Source organism: Varanus komodoensis, unplaced genomic scaffold (genome assembly GCF_004798865.1).
Source record: "Varanus komodoensis strain SLA01 unplaced genomic scaffold, ASM479886v1 scaffold38, whole genome shotgun sequence".
Taxonomy (NCBI): domain Eukaryota; kingdom Metazoa; phylum Chordata; class Lepidosauria; order Squamata; family Varanidae; genus Varanus; species Varanus komodoensis.
The window spans coordinates 4,065,562-4,088,805 of NW_025335909.1; the positions used below are offsets into that span (position 1 = coordinate 4,065,562).

Below are 23,244 nucleotides of genomic sequence, written 5' to 3' on the forward strand. Positions count from 1 at the left end.
AGCTGACGGAGACTGTCTCGGACCTGGTGTTGAGGACCCCCAGGATGTTGGTCCTGGGGGACTTCAATCTCCATGCCGAGGCTAGTCTGACCGGGGCGGCTCAGGACTTCATGGCCTCCATGACGGCCATGGGGCTGTCTCAACATGTCACCGGCCCCACCCATGAACGGGGACACACTCTGGACCTGGTTTTCTCGACGGGGCAGGAAGAGGGTGGTCTGAGGGTGAGTAATTTATGCTTGACTCCCCTGTCATGGTCAGATCACTTCCTGGTGAGGTTTATGCTCGAGAGCGACTTCTCCCTCTGTAAGGGTGCGGACCCGATTATGTGGGTCCGCCCCCGGAGCCGGATGGATCCAGAAGGATTCCTGAAGGCCCTGGGGGAGTTTCCGGCTGACAAGACGGGTGCTCCTGTCGAGGCTCTGGTCGAACTGTGGAATGGGGAGATGACCAGGGCTGTAGACACGATCGCTCCTAAGCGTCCTCTCCCACCGGGCAGAGCCCGCTCATCCCCTTGGTATACTCCTGAATTGAGGGCGATGAAGCAGGTTGGGAGACGACTAGAGTGTAGGTGGAGGAAATCACGAGATGAATCTGACCGAACACACTTAAGAGCCCACTATCGGGCCTATGCTGTGGCGGTGAGGGCGGCAAAAAAGAGATTTTTTTCCGCTTCCATTGCCTCCTCACAATGCCGTCCGGCGGAGCTCTTTCGAGTGGTGCAAGGCCTGGTCCGTCCAGGTCCAAAGGAAGACCTGATTCCACCCTCAAAGGCCCGCTGTGACGACTTTGCCAGGCATTTCAGGGAGAAAATCGCTCAGATTCGTCACGAGCTGGACACCACTATTGATTCAGAGGTTTCAAAGGAGACACCAACGCTGCCGTCTGGTCCAGATTTATTGGATGAATTTCAGTTACTACGGCCCGATGATGTGGACAAGGTGCTTGGGCGAGTACGTCCAACCACTTGCCTTTTGGACCCTTGCCCGTCTTGGTTAATAAATGATTCCAAGCACGGGATTGGAACCTGGATCTTGGAAGTGGTTAACGCTTCTCTGAGGGAGGGTCGGGTGCCTGCCCCTTTGAAGGAGGCGGTAGTCCGACCGGTCCTGAAGAAGGCGTCACTGGATCCAGAGATGGCCACTAATTATAGACCAGTGGCCAACATCCCGTTTCTGGGCAAGGTGTTAGAACGAGTGGTGGCGGGACAACTCCAAGCACTCTTGGATGAAACTGATTATCTGGACCCATTGCAGTCCGGCTTCAGACCCGGGTACGGTACTGAATCTGCCTTGGTCGCCCTGTATGATGACCTGTGCAGGGAGAAGGACAGGGGGAGTGCGTCCCTGTTGGTTCTGCTGGACCTCTCAGCGGCTTTCGATACCATCGACCATGGTATCCTTCTGGATAGGCTTGCGGGATTGGGGGTTGGAGGCACTGCTTTGCAGTGGTTCCGCTCCTATCTCAATGGCCGGTTCCAGAAGGTGGTGCTGGGGGACTATGGCTCTGCGCCATGGCAGCTATGCCATGGAGTACCGCAGGGGTCCATTTTGTCCCCTTTGCTGTTCAACATATACATGAAACCGCTGGGAGAGGTCATCAGGAGGTGTGGGCTGCGGAACCATCAGTACGCTGATGATACCCAGCTCTACCTCTCGTTTTCCACCAATCCAGGTGAGGCAGTGGCTGTGCTGAACCGGTGCCTGGCCGAGGTAATGGGCTGGATGAGGGCCAATAAACTGAAGCTCAATCCAGACAAGACGGAGGTCCTGTTGGTTGGTGGATCGGGCTTCGGAGAGGGTGAATTGAACCTTGTCCTGAATGGGGTTGCACTCCCTCTTAGGGACAAGGTCCGCAGCTTGGGAGTGCTCCTCGACCCAGAGCTTTCACTGGAAGCTGAGGTAACAGCAGTGGCGAGGAGCGCTTTCCTCCAGCTTCGGCTAATTCATCAGCTGCGCCCCTATCTGGAGAATGACTGCCTTGCGACAGTGACACATGCATTGGTGACTTCCCGTTTGGACTTCTGTAACGCGCTCTACGTGGGGCTACCCTTGAAGACGGTCCGGATACTTCAATTGGTCCAAAATAGAGCTGCCAGGCTGCTGACGGGGACTGGACGTTATGTTCACATGACTCCAGTTCTCCGTCAGCTTCACTGGCTTCCCATTGAAGTCCGGGCCCAATTCAAGGTGTTGGTTATGACCTATAAAGCCCTAAACGGCTTGGGTCCTGGTTACCTGAAGGAGCGCTTACATCCTTATATGCCCAGCCGCCCCCTGAGATCGGCGGGAGAGGCCCTTCTCCGGGAGCCCTCCATGGAAGAAGTTAGGAGGGTGGTTACTCGGAGGAGGGCTTTCTCAGCGGTGGCGCCTAAGTTATGGAATGCGCTCCCCAGAGAGGTCCGCCTGGCGCCGTCGTTATTTGTTTTTCGGCGCCAGGCGAAGACCTTTTTATTTAAGCAGTATTTTAAATGTTAATATTATTGAATTTTATTTGGCCAGGGCGGCTTGTTTTATAGTGTATGTTTTATATTATATATTTGTATTTTATTGTATATATTTTAAAATGTTATTTTAATTTTTTGTTGTAAGCCGCCCCGAGGCTTCAGCGAATGGGGCGGCATAAAAATGTTTTAATAAATAAATAAATAAATAAAGGGGCACAGTCACCTGGGAGAGCCAGAAGGTTAAGTCTGACTTGGCAAAATGGACCAGCATTGGTGCTTGGATATGATGACACCAGATTCTCCCGGAACTCTGGTATACTTTAACACCCAGCTTGAAGGATGCACGTTTAAAGCGATGTTACGAATGCTCCTGCTTAACTGACTCGAAAACTGCTATTTCAGGGAGCAGGTTTCTCAAAGCATTGAAAAAACCCATTGACTGCATGATACAATAGAACATTATAATCCCTCAGTGCATACAAAAAGGTACAGGAGCACCTAAATTCATCACTCTAAATGACTCATGGAAAACTGATCAGACTGTTGCAGGAGCTTGAACAGATCACCTCTGGCAGTTCCGCATTATGAAAATGAGCAGCCACAGAAAAGCACAGCTGATAGCTGCCACCAGCCGGGCCGAACGGTTCTTTGAACAAACATTAGCCTTTTGTATCGCTCCACTCTTCATTTTACTTTCAGCCCCTTCTCTGCAGTTAAGGTTGCAAAGGCATTCACTGTGCCATCCTCTCCCTTCCCTCACATTTATGAATGAACTTTCTGCAATATGAGTACACTGGCCTGTCTTTATGCCATCGCTTCTTAAGAGGAAATTAAGCATGGTACTGTAAGTTACAAAGGTTGAACTCTTGATTAGGAAGTTCACATTGATAATGTAAAAGCTCCAGTATCTTTTAAATAAATTACACCATCCCACAGAGCTGATACACGAGTCTTGCCATTACAGAAAACCCCTACTCCGACAGACAATAATCCCTGGATTACAGCAGCACCATCTACTTCTGTTGCATCTTTATTGGCTCACACCTTCATACAACAATGCTTTTATTTTGAGAGTCAGACCACAGTGGATTCAAGATCATCTCAAAGAATTTGCTCAGATGAGAGGGAATTCCTTTGTTTGTGTCCAAACACAAAGAGGTGAAACTGTATCATTTCTCGCAAATATTTACATTTGAAGAAACATAGCAACTAATGCTGGAACTGCAGAATGGGCAAGGCATGAGACGATGGAAAAGATGGGAAGAGGGTTTAATTTCCATGCTGCTAAAGGGCCACTGTCAACTAACATGCTATTAAAGCTGAATGTACAATACTTTAAATCCCACTGACATGAGCAGGGTCATCTTGATGTGGATTGCTGAAATAGATTGTGGCTCATATCCCAAGACCAATGCGGACTGATAAAGCCATAAATATGTAGGGAGCTTTTGAATATTTCCTAGACAGTGCCTCATATCCCAAACAAATATGGATCAATAAGGCTATCTAACTTGGGAGCATACTCTAATTAACTAAATGGGACTTATTTCTGCACAGACTTTATAGGACTATACTGCCAATAGTCTAATGAAGACAATCGGGGAATTTTTAAAACATTTCATGGCTTCCTTTACCTCTGGTGTGCACATTCTTACATGATGCAAAATAAGTTCCCTTCCAGGTTTATCAATGTAAACCAGATGGATATGGGATGTCTTCACAAACATGTCAGGGGGAGTTAAGGTTGGGGTAAATCCTACTTTTCTTAAGGTCTTGCTCAATGTAAGAGCTCAGCACAAGAATGGTGACATTTTTAATTTTGTGACACTATTAAACACACAGTACGAGAATGTCTGATGCTGTACAAGCTCCTGCACACTCAATGTTAATGCATTGTGGTGTTCCAAGTAATTCCTTCCCATAAACAAATAGTTATTTTCAGCGTTTCGCACTTCTGACTTTATACTGTCATTAATCAGAAGTATATACTGTTTCCAATTTTCTCATTTCAGCTTTGGAAGTGTTCATGCTTTCTGGGTTTGTGATACATATTTAAAATGTATTTAATTTGAGCATTCTAAACAAGCTACTAACCTCTAAACAACTCAATTTTCAGGAAGATCTATCACTTCATCACCATATTAGATAAGAAAACAAGTTTTCTATTTATTACAGGTTTCCTAGGTTTTATTTGTATTTCAAGAAAGTTAAAAAGAGATTTTATCAAGATTAGCAAATAATATATAAGCTATTATACATTGACTATTTGGATGCGAGAACAGTATTCTCCTGGGGATTTGATATTCTGCAGTTCTTTTACCTGCAGACACAGAATAATATATTAAGTGATAACCAGGAGACTCTGGAAACCGATATTCTGAAAGATACTTGCTATATGAGATTTTTAATAAATAATTCCATTTGGAAATGGTTTCATGGTTTTTATTAATAATTATATCTTTGCATCTTGGAGAAACCTATTAACAGGAACTGAAAAGCAACACATTCATCGCAGTAGCTTTATGAATTCTTCATCAAATTAAACTTTTATACTGAATTAGTCTCAAACACACAAATATGCAGATTAAGTATCTTCCAAGGCAACAAGAGGTTTCCAGTGATTTAATGACAAAGGGGAAGCAAACTCTCTTTTTCTTGCCTGCTTATTTGATTTCTAGTGCATCAAGGGTAGCATTTACTAGCTGCTATAATTTAAACACAACGACCACTTCTGCACTATGACAGGAATCCTAGCTTATCATGGGTTACTGCGCACAAGCAGCCTGCTGGTGGTGCACACTGGCTCTTTGCTCCTTCTAACTGGGAAGGAAGCCAGGATAAACCCAGAATCCTGGTTTATTGCGATATGCAGACAAAGTCATCATATATTAAACCAGCAAGCTAGCACAACATTTCCCAGTCATGTGCCTTGCCCCCATGTCAGTTGGGGATGATGAGAACTGTAGTACAACAGAATAGGAGAGTACCTGGTTAGGGACAGGCTGAGCTACAGTATTGTTCTTCCCATGAGGAAGGGATGAGCTGAGATGAACAACCGTCTTGAGCCACTGCAACACACTCATCTGTTTCTGTGAAACCGGAGCACATATTCTGACTGACAGCGGGGACGACTGTGAAATAGGACTCTGTTGGTGCTGAAATGTGCGAGTGCAAAGGACCGGTGCTGGCCTCAGATGCCACCTCCACCTCGTACTCAATCTTTTGGGTAGGTGACTTGTCCTTGGCCGGGTTGCCAACAGCAGCCATTTTATGAAGGAAAGGCACATTTCTGAAGTTCCCAAATGTGCAACCGGATCGCAAGGGCTGCCTACCCAAGTACGGCTGGTGACATGAGGCAAAACTAGCAGACAGGGACAAAGCGCTGCTGCACTGACCAAAGCCAGGCTCCTATTTAGCACCAGCCCTTCCCGTCCAGATGCTTCATAGCTGGGGGTTTGTCCGAGGGGCCGTTCCACACTGCAGGGTCAACTGGGCATTGTTCGCATTTGGTAGGCGAAGTCCTAACAGAAGTTTCTTGTTCAGATTACTGAACAATGAAACATTCTGGGGCCTGCTTGCATGGAACAAAAGCAGCATTCGGGCCCAGCCTATTCATGGCAGCTGCTGCATGAGCAGCGTTCAATCGAAGGAGCGATCAACCAGGGTGAGTTCTTGTAGCAAGGATATATTCTAAACTAGAACGGGGTGCAGTGCATCGCAGGCCTTCCAAGAAGCCCCGCGTGCAATATTTCAAGGCTCGGAAGGAATCTGAAAATTGCACTTTACGAACATGCCCTGATGGCTGTAATAAAAATTGATTCCCTGAAGATATGCCGCCAAAGTGATAGTGGTAATGTATCTTTTGACAGCTAATATTCCAGAACAATTAAAACTCCATTTGTTAATTATGAGATGATCAGTGTACGCTGTACATACCAACTTGCTGAGTAGACCAATTCTCAAATTACTTCACTGGCACAGCACACGAGACACATCGCTAAGGCCAGAGCCAAACAACTGCTTTGATTATTAGCAACTTGGTAATGCAGCCCATGCTTAGTAACAAGAGCCCTAATGAGAAGCCTGCAGGGTGCAATTCAGCCCTAAGCTTGCAGGGTGCATTGTGACGGATTCCTAGGGAAGCGGGGAACACAACGAGAAATGGAGAGAGCTTGCACAACAACGCCTAACAATTCCTAATGCACTAAATATATCCCAAAGAGTACGATAAGGGCCATACTGCGTTCACTTCACAGCAATGCCAACTTATTTACTGAGCATAGGCCAATGCAAAGGAGTAATACCCGACAACTCCAGAATTAGAGTAAAGCCAAATCGCAACAAAATGTACTGTCAACAACTACCCCCTGCACTTCTACATTCATCCCTCACTAAGAATGCATCAGCCACATCTGAATTAAGCCAGCACCCAAATGAGGGAGTTTCCAGATGCGCAGCAAGCGAGCTCCAGGCATCATCTCTTTCCAGAGAACTGTGCTTTTACCTTGTTTAGCTTCCAGCTCCTCCTGCGTAAGCTGCGGCTTCTTTTCTTCAGTAACGCTGCTGGGTGTTACAAATGCTGCATTGCTGCTTGAAGTGCTACTTGCATTCTCTTGGCCTTCCTTGCCTTCTTCGGCCTCCTCGTCACTGTCATCATCCAGTTTTACCCGGTTTTTCTCCAAGGGGAGCATGTCAGTTTCTTTGGCCCGGATTGCAAAGCTTATTGGTGCAAAGGAGGCTGTGCAAAGGAAGGGACGACAGGTGAGTTACTGTTGCCTAAGCGGTCCTGATTGATTACTGCATGCTGTAAGGTCATGATTTGAGGGGCGCAGCAAGGCAGCTGACACAGAAGAGAATGACACTATGGAATGCCTTCCAGGAGGCAGTACAGACACTGATTTTTTCCCAAAGGGCTTTTCTGGTGTGCCCGATTACTTGCTATCCCATATACTAAGTTATCCAAGTGTGGAGCCTTACACAGCCAAAATAGCAGCAACCATGCTCAAGGGGAGGCATTAGGTATTATTAATAATAAGTAGGTGCAGAGGAACTCCACAGTTTGTCAACATTCAGAAGGATGACGGGGAAACAGTCCAATGAAGCCTGAGCATGGTCAGAGGACACAGAACACTGAATGATGGCCGGGGTAGTGGAAGGGAATCAAACGGCAGCAGAGGTGCAATCAAGTGTTCTGGCTGACTCTCTGGGACCTGGAAGAGAAGCACTTTACACTGCAATGTTTGTGGCAGGCCACATGTGCGCTGAACAAAGCTGTCTTGTTTTCATTCTGTTTGATTTTTATTGTTTCACTGAATCGTTAAGCTACTTTATGGACTCTTTTGGCTTGAAAAAAGGGATATACATATTAAAGTAATTATAACTAAATATTCTGTTCGCTTTTACACTTGTCTTAAGATCCGAAACCATTGCAAGAAAAAAAGGTTATTTACAAAGGTTGGGAGGAGCATTTCATTTGCTTCTGGTCTGTGGGAATAAGAAAAAATAAATAGAATTTAGTTCTGCAGCAACTCAATTCTCTTCCCTTGCCTTTTTGCCACTGCAGACTGAATATTCCACGTGAGCAGTTTTGCATTGACTGTTTTAATTGGGTTTTTTCGTTCTTATTATGCTTTGCAGAAGGCCTAAATAACTTTACTTACTAGGTGCTTATTAATGAATTAAGATAAAATAAGGAATGCTTTTTAAAGGAGGAGAACTTCTGGTTCACTGTTATTTTATTAACTAGGTTGGAATACGTAACTCAGAGATCACTCGCTCCACTAAGTTTTAATGATCCCTGAAAATGGTGAAAGGCAAATTATACCTCAAAGTGATGCTGCATATTCTGCATGCTCTTGACAGGCCCATACTGGTAAGAAGGAAGATCCAAATCCTGTCCTCATGATTAAACCAACAGTTCAGACCTGAAGATTTGGGCCTAGGTACTATTACAAGAGGGGTGGGACAACGTCTGGCCCTTGCAGATGCTTTTCGGCCTTCCACGCCCATCACCCACATAGCCACATGCAGGGATGGCATATGTTAAAGCCAGAGCTGGAGGACTCAAAAAGGCAGGACACAATGCCGCTCAGGGCATCATCCTAGGTCTGTTTAGACAGAAGCAAGTCCTACGACTCCCAGCATTCCTCAACCAGCAGACAAGCAGAACTGCGCTCAGGAAGAGAAGTATAACTACTGGTGCAGTCAAGCATCGTATTTACTATTTATTAGATTTTTATCCCACCCCATCAGCTATAGGCTTCCAAATAAAAACAATTCAGATAAGAAAGCCTCTTATGTGATTACTCAAAAACTGCAAACTTCGTGGTTAGAAAGCACTGACTTAATTGCCTTAAGCTGGTGCTGCCTCTCTTCCATGTAGCATTTTAGCACCCTGGCATCACAATGTTAATGTTCCCTCTGCTATTCCTGTTTTGGGTGCAGGTATCTTAATTATGCCTGTTCCCCCAAGCTCGTGTCACTTGCCCTCCTTCCCCATAAGTACCAGAAGACTTCCTTATAAGTGCTTCTGTGCTCTGAGTCCCAGACAAATTTTGGCAGCTGGCCTTCATGTTTTACAGAGAGGATTCTGAACTGACAAAACACATTTGGAATAGAAACCCGAACTGCTGGAGAGTGCTGGCACTGCTTCTACCAACCACATAAGGCACTTCTAAGGCACAGCAATTCTCTGCTGTGGTTCGTCCTTGTAAGAACTCTCAGGTGTCTGCCAGGATGGGGGGCAACCAGGCAAGAGCTCAGGCAGAGAATGGGGGGTAAACAGGCCATGAATGCCCATAATGGAAACCTGTGTTTGAGGTTTAAGCAGCTCTGGCCCTTTGAAAGGCCTAGATGGGAGACTAACCGCAAACCTCATTTAATACCGACAGACTGACCAATAGTTAAGTCACTGAACTCTTGGGAAGGAAAACTCTGACTTCTTAACTTCTGCAACTGGATAGCATGAAATAAATAAATAAGACAAAACAGGAAACAAGGAGTCAGTGCGTTTTGTGGCAGAGCAACCAAGCCGTATTGCGCCAACGTTCGTGCTTTAGGAATCTGCCCTCCGTACCGACTGTGCTTATCCCCTCTGAAGCAGAAGAAACATGACATGCTTGAAGGAGCAGAGCCGAAACTGGAATCTAGTCCTTTCCAGATCTGTGGTAAGCACCCCACTCACTGCACAAAACTGTACCACACACAGTCTTCTTTCACAACAGCTTCAATGTTACCAAAACATGAGAGGGGTGTCTGGTATCCCTGGTTCAGAGGAGGAAGGAACAGGTGATGGAATGGTTTCTGCTTGAGCTCCCATGGACCTGCAGACAATTCAGACTAGATGCAAAAGAAGTCTGACTTGGCACAGGGCAGCTTCCTACATTCCTCTTACATAACTTTGATCCTGCTCCCCCACAACTCAGAATGCTCACTGAACACTCTGAGTTACTCTGCTTGTTCTTAATAAAGGATTCAAAATCTTGTCCACCCCCATTTGCCCTACATCTGACAGCCTGCTCACCAAGACAACTTGCCCAGCTTACATAAACTGTGTTTGAAGACATTTCAATCTACATCTGAACAATATTTCGAGGAATTGAAATAGCAGAAGGAAAAGCAAAGCCTCTACATCTCCACACGCAGCGTTTGCAGCTTGCCCTGCAACAGGCAGAACTCTTGTTATAGCGGGACATTTGGTTTAGGCCTCTGCAAGAAGTGGAAACTGCCTCCAATCACCCTCACTCTTTACTCACATAAAAAGCCTGCCAATTTTACATGGCTATGGTCAGATTTCTCTAAAAGAAAACCCGGTGCAAATTACAGCCGACACATATTTCTTTCAGCCTCACTGGTGCGGATGATGAAGAAATCCTTGCAATTCAGTTTTTCCCCCCAGAACAAAGACATGACATCTCGGCAAATGTCTGAATGAGATGCTGTAACTTGCAACAGCAGGGGGTTGGACCCGATGGCCTTCTGGCCCCTTCCGACTCCGCCATTCTATGATTCTAAGACTTCTGCTCGTTATCAAGAGAGCCTCAATGCTGAGGTGCTCCCTCACCTGCCATATAAATACCTGATGCTTCATTAGACCAGACCATCGATATGCCCAGTTTAGTACATAACAGCAGCTCTCTAGAGATACAGGAAAAGTCTTTCTTGGTTCTGTTTACCCAGACCCTTAATCGAAGGTGACAGGAACCTTCTGCTCAGTCAGCAGCTGAGCAATGAGCACTCGCTAAACAGCTCTATTTGGGCTTCTCGCTGGCAGTTGTCCTGTGCTTGGGGCAACAGTCTCCCTTATTTACAGACCTGAGCTATCTGTACCAGGGCAGCAAACCCGAGGCCATAAAGCAACAAACCCTAACTTCATGCACCCCAGGAATTTCTAAAGCCTGATAGCTTACTTTCAGTTTAGAAGGCAAGCTATCAGTTCAGATTTCTGACAAGAAGCACCTGCTTCTCACACAGCAGCCCACTTTGGGGGAAGGGGGAAGAGAAGAGTGCCTCTGGTCTCATCCATCACTGATTTCTGCTGTACTTAACGGGTGATAACCAGCCAGTCCTTAACAGTTCATCTGGCAGGGATGTGGCCCCCAACAGTTTCACTTTGCTGCATATTAAAGTAAGTCATGAACTGAAGATGAGGCTCCTTAACAGAGATTATTTGCATGGCATTTTGAGAGCATTCTCAAGAAGGGAAGCTCAGCTCTCTAGGAGAATCTAACCAAGCCGATTATCCCAAGGATGTAGACTCTGCAGCATGAGGATGAGTCTTACATAATCCAATTCCCCGCCTGGCTCCTTGCAGCCACTGCAGAAAAAGCTCTGCTAGTTCCTGGAAGTGGCACAAGAAGCCTCAGAGGAGCTTGCAGAGTTCAAAGCGGGCATCTTGGTGCACAGAGAGGGAAAAGGCCTGGATATGAAAAATCCTGTGGCCCCTTCAGTCCTGCTGGCCATGCTTGCACTAGCAACACCTCCACTAGATGGCACAGAGACCCATCCAAAAGGGGAAAAAGGCTTAAAAAGAAGAGAGGCAAAAACGTCTGTCACTCCTCCAGCTCTGCTGGCAGAAAACTAGCTTGGGCTCTGGATACTTGGAAGCCTCCGAGATTGGACGCTTCCATCCAGGAAGCAGCAATCCCATACGACTGAGGCCCTAGTTTTTTTCCCCGATGCTCTTGCTGCCCAGGAGTGAGGGGAGGGTGGAGAGAGAGAGAAAATGGCTTTGCTCAGAGGTTCCGCCCAGCCTGCCATCTTTCAAAGGTGTCCAACTTTCAAAAAATATTTTCTTGTCAATTAGATTTTTTTTAAAGCAAAGCAAAAGTATACAAGTTCATGCTTTAAAGCTTTGGTTCGCATACCTTTCATCAGTTTGCCATCATTGGCAACTTTGACGGCAGCTGGGTCCTTTTTATTGTTTCCTTGGATACCAGACTCTGCATCTTCAGATGTGTGGTCAGTATGAAACTGAGCTTCTCCAGGTACAGCGCTGGCAGTATCTGCAGGGATATCCTCCGATAAAGATGCTACCTGCTTAAAAGGGGAAGAAAAATCAAACCAGATGGCATTTGATTAAACATGCGGGTGTTAAAACAAAGCCATGAAATGGCATTTTTAATAAGCAAACCTTGCTTTAATAAGTCAAATGTCAAGGAAGCAAGCAGATACAATGCATAACATACAGAATCAGGTATCCTTCACTATAATTCTTTAAAGCCACATGTATCAATCCTGTTTCCACATACTTTCTGGGTAAATATCTAGTCACTGGGCTACCTCACTTCATAATTCTAATGTACTTGATGGTATGTAACAAGAGCAATCCGGAAGCCACAAATAATCCGGTCCCTCCCAGGACAGTCCTACTTCAAAATACAGCTCAGGAGGGCATCCCATGGCATTAAAAATTCCTGCTCAGAGAAAGCCACCATGTCAGATTTTTTCTTTTGGCATATTTTAAATTTTCCCCAACAAGCCACAAAGTATGATTGGATGTAATGAGTAAAGTGGTTCAAAGAGCTGAAGGGGAATGTGGAAGATGATACAATTCTGGATCTCAGACTGGAACCAAATTCCTTAAAAAAGCATGATACTGAACTGCTATTAGCTGACTGGCTTATTTATGAAACCTTTTAAAAGATCTACTTTTTATTAATGAGGCTGGCAATTGAAGAAAGCAGATTTGCAGAAAATACAGTTACAATACTTCAAGTATATTTGACATTGTTATTTCATAGCTGTTATGTTGTTCAAGGGAGTCATTAAAAAGCACTGTGCTAACAGCTACATAATAAGAATGCATGAAGTAATTCTAATATAAGAAATGACTACATATAAAAGTTAGGGCATGCTTTTTAAACACTGAAATCTTTAAGGAACAATCTTAAAGTTTAGTTTTGCGTATCTGCTGCAGCTAATGACACCAATAAAATTTAAAAGCGTTCATGACATGCACTTTTAAGCATTAGTAACTCCCACTGTTAAAAAAAAAGATGATTACATTAGACAATAATAAAACTTCTGTAGTAAGAATTTATCCTCAAAAGGGAAGGGGGGCACTTAAATTAATTGGCTTAATTTACACATGGAAGACTTGTGCCATAATTTGTTTGGCAAGTAAGAGATGAAAAATTTAGTATGATCTGCAAGAGACAGAGACAATGGAAGTAATTTAGAACTGATATTAGAAAGCAATGGAAACAAAACCAAAGTGACTTATGGCTGAATCAGACCGTCCCACCCAGTACTGAATATGGAGCCAGGGCTAGGCAGTCATGTAGGCTATGGATATTTTGGATCACAACTCCCATAAACTCAGACAATGGGCTATACTGGCTGGAGCTTATGGATGTTGGGAGCCAGCTGATTTGGAAGGCACCAGATTGCCTACTACCGGCTTACTCCAGCAAGCAGCTACTCTCCAAAATACCCTTTCCCAGCTTTGCTACCTCTTACGTGCTGGGCACTGAATTGCAGCTTTCGAAGGTGCAAAGCTTTAATTCCACCAGCGAGCTACTGATGACTCCCCCAAGGCAGGATTTGTTTTCATCAAGATGGTTAAAAGTGGGGGCACTTCATGTCTGTCCTCATGGTTTTACATGGCAAGAGGGAATCACTCACAAGCCATCTAAACCTCCCTTCCAAACTCGCAGTGTTTCTTAACTTACAGATTAGTGAAATTACTGCAATAGCAAAAACCATTGACCTCAGACATGTCTGTATCAAAAGAGAACTCCTGGGTCATTAAGTTTCTTCAGAAGGAGGGAACCCTCTTCCTGAACAATGTAGGATGCAGCCACCAAGACTATCCCCGCTCTTGCAGTGATTTTCAGAGATGAGGAAGAACCACTTAGAAGAGGTGGTTTTAATTATTAACAATATTTACTTATTTATCTGGCCAGGGCGACTTCTTTTCTTTTATAACTTCTTTTTTTTATTTATATATATATATATATATATATATATATATATATATATATTATTTTATATTATTAATTTTAATTTTATATTGTTATTTTTGTATTGTATTGTGTTGTAAGCCGCCCCGAGGCTTCGGCAAGGGGCAGCATAGCAATGTTCTAATAATAATAATAATGATGATGATGATGATGATGATGATGATGAGACCACGCCATGCTTCTTGCTCACATTCTCAGCTTTCTTCTCGAGGCTGAAGGTCCTGCCTACTCCACCATCCCAGCCCTACAAGCTACGAGAGACACATCGCTGAAGGAACAAAACCCAAGCCCTTCATTCAATGCTGAATGGTTAATGAGGGGGTTGTGGGGACGGGTATGGCAGGCATTACAGTTTAAGGACAGGTATTCCAGCAAAATTTAAGGATTCCCTGACTGCATCAAAACCATCTTGAAAACGAGCCCGCACAAACTTTGCTACAAAAGAAAAGTTATGATCTGGATTTGGGGTCGCATCTTTTGCTAGGCTGAAACAGAACATTCTTACATGAGAGGTTTTCTAAAGTACAGGTACGAGTGACCTCTGTGGGTCCTGGGGCCCGTCCTCCTTCGCCCTGGACTGTACTCTGTGGGACTCCTAGTGCGACACCCCCAAAATGGCCATATTAGCACGATGGAATACCGCACAGGCCAAATTTAGCTTGTTTTGAAATCTAGCCAAAGTACATCTTGGTATTCACACCACAGAATAAAGATGGAGGCTTGAAAGTTATGCACACAGTTAAATAAAAGCAATGATTTTTACACCATTTTTCTCTAACTGAGGGATGTAGTGACGGCAGGGGCCATGTTTGAAGGCAGATCCACACCAGGTAGCATGATCTCCTTTTCATCATGTCCCCACCACCCTCCCCCTCCCTGGGGATCCCTGCCCACCCCTCAAATCAGGGAATTTTTACCTGGCAAGAAGGAAGAGATACACTTCTGAGGATTGTAAATCACAACTGTTTGGGCTGTGAGAAACATTTGGAAGCTAATGACGGACATGAAATCATTAACCACACTGCTAACAAAATGGAAATCCTACCTCTAAGCCACCAAAGGGTTTTTTTGGGAGCATTTAAGAACTTCAAATGTTTGTTGGGCGCTCTCGAAGGAAAGAATTGTTCTAAGAGGCATTAGTGCTTTTACTGTCACTTCAACGAGACTGGTGGAGAAATAAAGTGACTAAGAATTATTTCATTACCATGAAGCATTGCTCAGAACAGGCTCTCGAAGATTTTAAGTTCTTAAGCATTGATGTACAAATTGAGAACCGACGATTCTTTTTAAAAAAAGTTTAATGTGCCTTTCTTTAAAAGGTTGTTAGACTGCCTTCCCTATAGCCAGTTCTTCTCATTTTTTAAGAGAGTGTTTAAGGATTTCCAATTACAGAGGGAGTCTCATAGTTTTCAGATTCTGGGCATTTAAATAAAAATAAATAAAATGAAAAGAGCAGACTAGTTAATTCTGCACTTCGTGAAAAATTTTAAGCCTTCAGATGATAATGGACAGGAAAGAAAAGGCTGTTTTTCATGATCAGCAACTGGTAGCTAAGAGGTCATATTTCGAATGGAGCAATTATTGTGGAATCAACTACACTGGCTCTGTCCATCAAACAGAAAGACTTGCATAGAATAAACCTTTCTTCCTCTCCAAAAGAAGGAGCCAAGGCTCTGGCAGGGCTCATATGCAATTAGGCTGCTTCTGTATCAGCTGAACACGGGCAAATAGGAGGAAGCAACTGGGCGGGGGGGGGGGAGGGTCCGAAGTCAGGTGGCGCTGGAGGAGGAGACTAAGGCACCATTCAAGTGGAAAGCTTTCTCGAGCCCTTTGCTACTGACTTGTGCTAGGCGCTGGGAAAGCAAGCAAGCAGCAGCAAGCACTTCCCTCATACTTAAGCACTGAGGAGAAAGGCACGTGGTGAATGCTAGTCGTAAGGTGCAAAAATGTTTATGGATCTTGGCTCTCACCTGGCCTGTCCACTGGTAGCTCACTAGATGGCTGGAGAGCAGGAGCCATCACCCCCCTTTTCAATTTCACTGAATCTGGCTCTATTAATGACTATTAGCTACGATGACTAAATCCCATCTCCAGGTTTGGTTGTTCGAGTAGGGATTTACAACAGGAGTCCAACAGGAGAGAACTGGGAACTAGTCTGTTCATGCTGAGCTTGCTGCTTTTTGGGAGGCTGACTACTGGACAGAATGCGCAACTTGATGGGAGTTTTTCTCTTACCCAGCGAGGATCCCTTGTGCTGAACTGAGTTCCCCTACCTTGAAGCATGGAGACAGTTCTTCCTTTCTCCAAGCAACAAGCTATTGACAGGCCCAGTCTAAAACCATTCTTGGGCTCAAGGAATCAGTTCCAGTCCTTTGGGGTGCCTGACAGTCAATACAAATTAAGCCCAATCAAATTTCAAATGAAGAGGTTCAGATAAAAGACTAAATGGTTTAATCAAAGTTCTTCTCTACTGTCCATATTCTTCTTGAAAATGTGAAGAGCTATTTTTATGCACTGATTTTGTTTCTTTTTATAAAAAAAAAATGGATGAATAATGGAATTCACCCACTATCAATTTCAAGATGCTTGATATAAACACTTTTCCTAGCAACAATACTGTGACTGTACACTCTGAAGTATAAAACATGAGTATATGCACTGTAAACTACAAAAGGCCACAAACAGAAAAGTCCAAGGTTTAATTACAAGATCTATCCATGACAGTTCATCACTTCACAAGGATGGCTAAGTGCTACTTTGGAGGAGAAACCAGCACGGCTTCATAATGCAGAAATAGCTTTCATATACTTTTTAGCATTTCATTTGCTTTTACTAACCTAGAGAATGAATGGGACAAGGTAAATCTTGTTTCAATCAGTGATGTGGGGTGGAAAATTTTCCAATGTTACGTTTTTTCATAGAAAATGTTCCGCAGTGTTTATGTCTCCACTTATTCACAGCTGTCTGGGGTGTTGCACAGCAATCAATCATGTGAGATGGGCTAAACATAGACCAGGAACTGCTAAGTTATTCTTCTAAGGCAAGCTTGACAAACCCTAGGGCTCCGTTGCCTGCGGAAGAACTGAAAAGGGAGGTACGACAACTCCTTTCCGTACACAATGCAGTTTGCTCCTGGCTGGGGTTGGACCAGACTTAGACATGGCTTCAGGCAATGGGCACATCACTCCCCCTTTCCTTCCCAGCAGATAAGGGTAAAAGGCTTCTAACTACACTCCTTTATTGGATTAGACTGGCCAGCAGGGACTAGCTCTGTAATACAGAGTGAATAATATAGAAGTTGTTAAGAAGCATCCATCAAGTTAATTTTCCCCCAAGCAAATATTTCAGTTCAAATATTTTGTAGCTATTGGTAAAACTTTTGATATATTCATGTGGCATATAAAATTGATGTGGATTACACGTTTAGTTCTTTCTACTTAATATGAGATATTTTGGACACTTATTGAGGGGGTATGTGTGTTGGGGAGTAAAACATGTTAAATCAGATGGCATTATTTAGAACAGTAGAAAAATTTTCCAGTTCTGCTTTTGCCACAAAATCCCCATCAATCAGCGATTTCATGGCTGGCTGCATGCAATCGCAGGCCTATCAGCAGCATCCAGCCATAAGGGGAGGTTAGCAATGCTTTGCTCCTGTTGCCCCAATGATGGATGAATGAATATGTAGTCACTTCAGTACAAGCAGACAACTGAACTTATCCCATGCCTCCCATTACCTGGCAGTTGGGCTCAAAGTTCTCTACCTGGGGAGAGAAGAGGGGAGGAGGAAGGGAAGCAGGCTGCTTCTATGGGTCAGTATCATTGCCATCAGCCAACCTGTTACCCATTGCCACCTTCCTCTGAAGGGAACAGCCCAGACCCCGGACAACATCACCTACTGCCGTGGGCCAGAAAAATCGCCACACACACTCTGTATGCCGCGTTGAATTCTAATGGGAAGTCACTCTTGATAACCCATCTTGCCTGAACGGTGCGGCATAAAATGTAAGATAGAAATACAACATGACGTTAGAATTCTCAGTGTGCTATACTTCTGATCCCACTAGAATTATGTCTCTGAGCTACCCGAAAGCTACAAACTGAAAGCCCACAATTTGTGGGAGTCTGAAGGTATGAAACCATACATCCAAGCATCCGAGAATCCAAGCAATATCAAAATGAAATTCCAACTAAGAGCACAGAAGATCAAGAACAATCCACCTGTGAAGGGTGAGGACGTCAAAACGGTAGGCAACCTGGATGCGTGTCTAAACAAAAGTCCCAACTTAGTGGTGGGAAAACAAGATGGAGCAAAGCTGGGGAGCTGGTGGGTATAGAGAAGAAAAAGGGGGCAGAGAAGCAGCAGCCCTTTTCCCTGTTCCCTCCAACTGTGTGCCCTGGTGGTTGAACAGGCTTCCTCAGATGCTTTCTGAGAACTGGAGGGATCACACATTGGAAGTGGCAGTCCTTCAGGTATGCTGGTCCTAAATTGTTTAGGACTTTAGAGCTTTAGAGGTGAGGACACATTCCCTTATAGTGGCCCTGGTTAACATCCTCACAGCAGCATTTTATGCAAACTGAAGTTTTTGATCGCATTTTAAGGGCTGTACCACATCAAAGGCAATAGCCACCTCGCCTTCATTAATGGTTGCATAGTGTTAGCTGCCATGGCTTGGCTTTTGCCAAGATAAAGCAGCATATACAATTTTAAAAAACTTTCCTGGAACAGATTCCTTTGCTCTTGGCTGCCCTAGCCCTGCCACCATGAATAAAGCACACCGGAAAAAACCATGATATACTACTGTTTCATCTTTATGACCTACCTTCGAACTGTCACTGGCCTCTTTCTGAAGAAAGAATTGTTTCTTAAATTCATAGTAGGCATTGTACTGATGCCAAGGCTGCAAGAACTCGAACCTGTTAAGAAAGAAACCAAACTATCATTTGTGGGAAAACAGAAACTAGCAAAGCTGGCATCAGCCATCATTTACTATTCCACCACCCCAGGCACAGGAAAGCTATTTGATATTCTGAAATATAATAACTTATGCCTAAATGCCCAGAAGATATATATGTTCAGATGCACAAGCATCAAGATTCTTAGGCAATAACGCTTTATCATTAACTTCAAGTAGTCCCTTGAATTTTAATATATGGAATTACAACACATTACTCGAATAGGCTTTCTTTGCAAAATAGACTGCCAATAAAGAGATGGGCAATCTGCTTGCTTTCACTGTATTGTAAAAAGAAATTAAGAAAAAAGTCACTTGCGTTTACCTTGGATCATTCTTGGCACGAACACTGGTTTCAAATTTAATCCCATTCCTTGCAACATATTCGGCGAGCTTGTCAATTACGGGTTGGATGTCTGGAGGTGGGGGAATGATGGCAACCACAGGAGAAATTGTGCTGCAAAAAGCCAGGGCCATGTTATTTACAAACACCAAGCACACTACTTAGCCATGTCAAACTATTTAATATCACCACTGAAGCTATTTCATGCCCAAAAGGAAGCCAGGCAAAAATCAAGTCATTTATATCTGCATAAGATCACTGGATACGAACCACTTATTTTTGCTACCAAAGCTTGTAACTTTGCTGAAATCAGAAGCTTTTCAAGCAGGGTGCCAGAAAACAAAGAATAAGGAAAACTGAGAGGCCTTCTTAGCACTTCTCTCCATCAAACAACAGTTCTATATTTGAAACTTCAATCCAGCACTGCACCACATTTTAGAACAAATCCTCTGCTTGCATGTGGAGATGTACCACACATACAATTCTGTTTATATCTTACAATGTCATGTATTACAAAAGGCTGCCTAAAGAAGCTTCACAGTAAATATTAAGAGAAACAGCAGTGCTGGAATACCTTTTATGACACTACTGGCACAACCACTGGGAGTTTTTTACTTGTTGAGAGCCTAAGCAAAAGCTCACTCCTCCGGCCCCACAGTGTGATGTTTTCCTAAATTGTATATGGCCCACACCAGGATATATTTCAAACAAGACAGCATTAGTATTTGGAACAGTTTTCAAGGCCACAATTATCTGGCCAAGGATTAATAACGGGACTACAGCTACTCTGAATTAGACATGCCAAGTCTACTACAAGTCAATGTGGTAAAAAAAAGGTTTTGTACAAAAAAAGATTAATTTGTGATTTAAGAAACATTTCTGAAATTGATGGATTGCCCTTGAGTAGGCCAGGCATGAAACAAATCTGGAGAACAAGTGCTTCCCGCCTATTTAGCACGTACTCCCTGGGGAAGCATCAAAGCCCGAGTAACTTTCGAATGAAGTGAAACATCCTCTCACTTGAGCTGTCTTTTTAATTATTAATGGCCAGTCATTTCTAATAAAGGGAAGCATGCGGTCATTTGATACACAGCAAAAGATGTTCCCATATTCACTCCTGCATTAGTAAGACCAACCAGTGGCTATTTTTTTTTTTTAAATGTGCAAGTCAAGGACTGACTTGCATTTCTCGCCATTCATACACATGCTCTGTGGGGCTGTCCTCCAGAGGGGTTGGACAGCTCCTAGCACCCCCACTGGACTAACACACATCTGGGGGGCACCAAGTACTTTCGGCACGGTCCAATCGAAAGCAAACCGCTCTGGTTTACTCGCAGAAGCTTTTATAGTGTGCCTGGGGAGGCGGTGACTGTGCAAGACACTCTCCCTGGGAAAGGGCAGTAAGTTGTGTGGCTCACGGGATCCTCACCAGAACATGTGCCTCTGCTCAAAGCCAAAGGCAACAGAAAAGGCGATACCTTGTTGACGTATTTGCGGCAGGCGCTGCTCCTCCGTTGTCTTCGGCTGTTTCCGAAGACGGTGGTGGGGTCGTGCCGGGAGGCGGGGGTGCAGTTACGGTGGCTACTCCTGTTGTGCTGGATACAGTTACTCCTGCGGGCAGTGCACTGTAGTAAGTAGCCATGTCGATGCCTGGGGGAGGTGGGGCAAGGCAGTACGTTCCGTCCGGCAACATGTAGTAACTGTAATACATGGCTGCCACAGTTGCTATTAAAAAAAGAGGTATATAATCAATGCTTTGGGCAACTGGGAGAGGAAACAAAAACACAACATTCTCACCCTTGCTCCCCACTCCCTCTCTGTGCTTGAAGTAGAACCTTGCCTTTGTTCAAATTTCAAGCTCCCTAATGTGTTATCTGACCATTTTTCGTGCATGGAAAATGAAGAATAGCCTTCTGCCAACCCATTTGGGTGAAATGAGGCAGACACATTCAAGGCCAAATGGAAATCGCACTAGGGTGAACCAGGAAGTAACAAGGTGTGAAAAGAATCCCCAAGCATGCATTTTTCCTTCATTTGTTAATTCGTTCCAGTAATCCTTTATAAGTAAATTAAAACCATGCTTTCCTGATTGAAATAAAGAAAATAAAGTCACATTTATAAGTGGAACTGCTTTTGTTTTGATCAGGGAACACAGTGCAGATAAACTTCAGTGATCCGAAGAAATGTAATAGGGTATAACTGCTAGGGTTTCAGCATTCTTTGAACAATTAAAACATGTTTTCAGGCTAAAAATGTAAAATTTCTGGAAATTTTGAGGTCATGGAAAATAGCTCCATTGTTCCCTAGGGGAAGAAAAAGAAGAACCAACCCCAGTACCTTTTTTTTAAGTGCTCAACAGATTTAAAGTCGCTTTATTGCTTTAGGACTGTCTTCCCCAATTTGGTGCCTTCTAGGTATCTTGGACTTCAGCTCCTATCTGTCTCTAGTCCTATTTGGCTAGTGGACAGGCATGCTGGGTATTGTAGTCCAAGTCATCCGAAGGATAACAGACTGCTTAAGGATGCTTTTAAAATATAAGGAGCCTTAATGTTCCATCACATATAACCTGGTCTGCTAATAAGATGATTACTTCTAAAGTTTTTAAAAATAGTGATCTGTTATTGCCTGAGTAATGATAAATTCAAATTTAGCACATGAAATATGAGAATTATATGAGCAAATCAAGACACATAACCTATGTCTGACTACAAGGAGCACCAGCAAGTTGCTCATCAAAAGGCTTAATCATCCTGAAAGACAGGAGGAGGAATGAGGAATGAAAGACAGGAGGAGGAGGAGGAATGGAAGACAGAAAAAGAACTTTCTGCAACAGTGAGGTCTAATTGAGGACTTAATTAGAACAGTGACAGTGAGTTCCATAGAGCCAAACTTCAAGGTTAATTTTTTTTAAGGAAAGAAATGCAGATGGAATAACCCATATGCTGTTCTGATGCACCTGGCGACAGCAGCAGGGTAATGTGTAGTGTGCCCAGGTGTGTGCAAGCATATGTGTTTTTCACATCAGAACTATGTGACTGTTGCAGCAGCTAACCAGAGCAAGCCCTGACACAGGACTTGGCAAACCAAAACTCAAGCAGTCAAAGAATGCATGTTTTCCTCCATGTCTTGATATGGTGATTGTATTCACATGTTGGAAGCATCTTAAATGTTTATTGGTAATTCAACTGTAATGTTAATGAGCAGCGGGAAAAATAACTACCTTGGGCAAGTTACAAAGATAATTAAAAACCCATTTCCTTCCATGGCTTCATTTCTCCCACAGAAATTTTACACCCCTGATTTTTGTATGGAAGTCTTGTTACCAAGTTATTAGAAATCTTTTCAGGGAGCAAAGGCTAGGTAACCATATTTAGACATCTCAGATTCTAGAAAAAAAATCATAAACCAAAGCTGATCATTGTTTTTTTCATTTCCCCCCCAAAACAAACAGTCCTCTAAAGAGATCAGGAAAAATGGAGCTATCCCATTTCCCCCCAGGCCTTTACACCCCCTTGTTCAGGCAATTCAAATTCCCCTTCAAGAAAAGCTACAACTTGCATAGGTTCCACACAATGACCAATTCTCTTCAATTTATTCTATCATGTTTAATTCATTCTGGCTTTCAGTGTCATGGTGAGGGGCATCAATAGTCTATATTCTCAATTTCCACCAACAAACTTTCAGGTCTAACTTCATAGCCACAGGAGCTCAAACCAGGTTTAATATGTACTTATGTGTGTTAAGGAAGCAGAGAATACATGCTGCCTTGATTGCTGCTTTAATTAGAAATGTCTCTCAGGACTGAAATCTAGTAGCTACTAATGTCAAGCCTGGAGACCTCCATGCAGGGCTACGACATTCCTGCCCCCAACCTGTGAAAACAGCTTAGGTACCAGTTCCCTACCAACAAGCTAGGAAAGGACTGGCTCTTCTCGAGAGCCTTTAGGGCTTGGCTTTTTACATTTCTCACTCCAGAGTTTGGGAAGTTTTGGGGGTGGGGGCAGAATGACAGGCTATCATAGCAGAAGGGATAAGGAG

The 23,244-nt window shown here is 43.8% G+C and overlaps 1 protein-coding gene across 6 annotated transcripts in view; it reads right to left on the bottom strand.

Moving 5' to 3' along the window:
* The window catches only part of LOC123028754 (splicing factor SWAP), an 83,369-nt gene that overhangs the window by 38,736 nt on the left and 21,389 nt on the right, over positions 1-23,244 (bottom strand). For 4 of the 6 annotated variants that reach the window (XM_044440968.1, XM_044440970.1, XM_044440973.1 and 1 more), the window contains exons 8-12: positions 20,685-20,931; positions 19,189-19,320; positions 18,732-18,825; positions 11,812-11,983; positions 6,951-7,184 (exon numbers count right to left, since the gene is read on the bottom strand). In XM_044440968.1, coding sequence (XP_044296903.1) covers positions 6,951-7,184; positions 11,812-11,983; positions 18,732-18,825; positions 19,189-19,320; positions 20,685-20,931 — 879 coding nt within the window. The remainder of the gene's footprint in view (positions 1-6,950; positions 7,185-11,811; positions 11,984-18,731; positions 18,826-19,188; positions 19,321-20,684; positions 20,932-23,244) is intronic. The other 2 variants (XM_044440969.1, XM_044440971.1) reach the window with 1 other exon arrangement.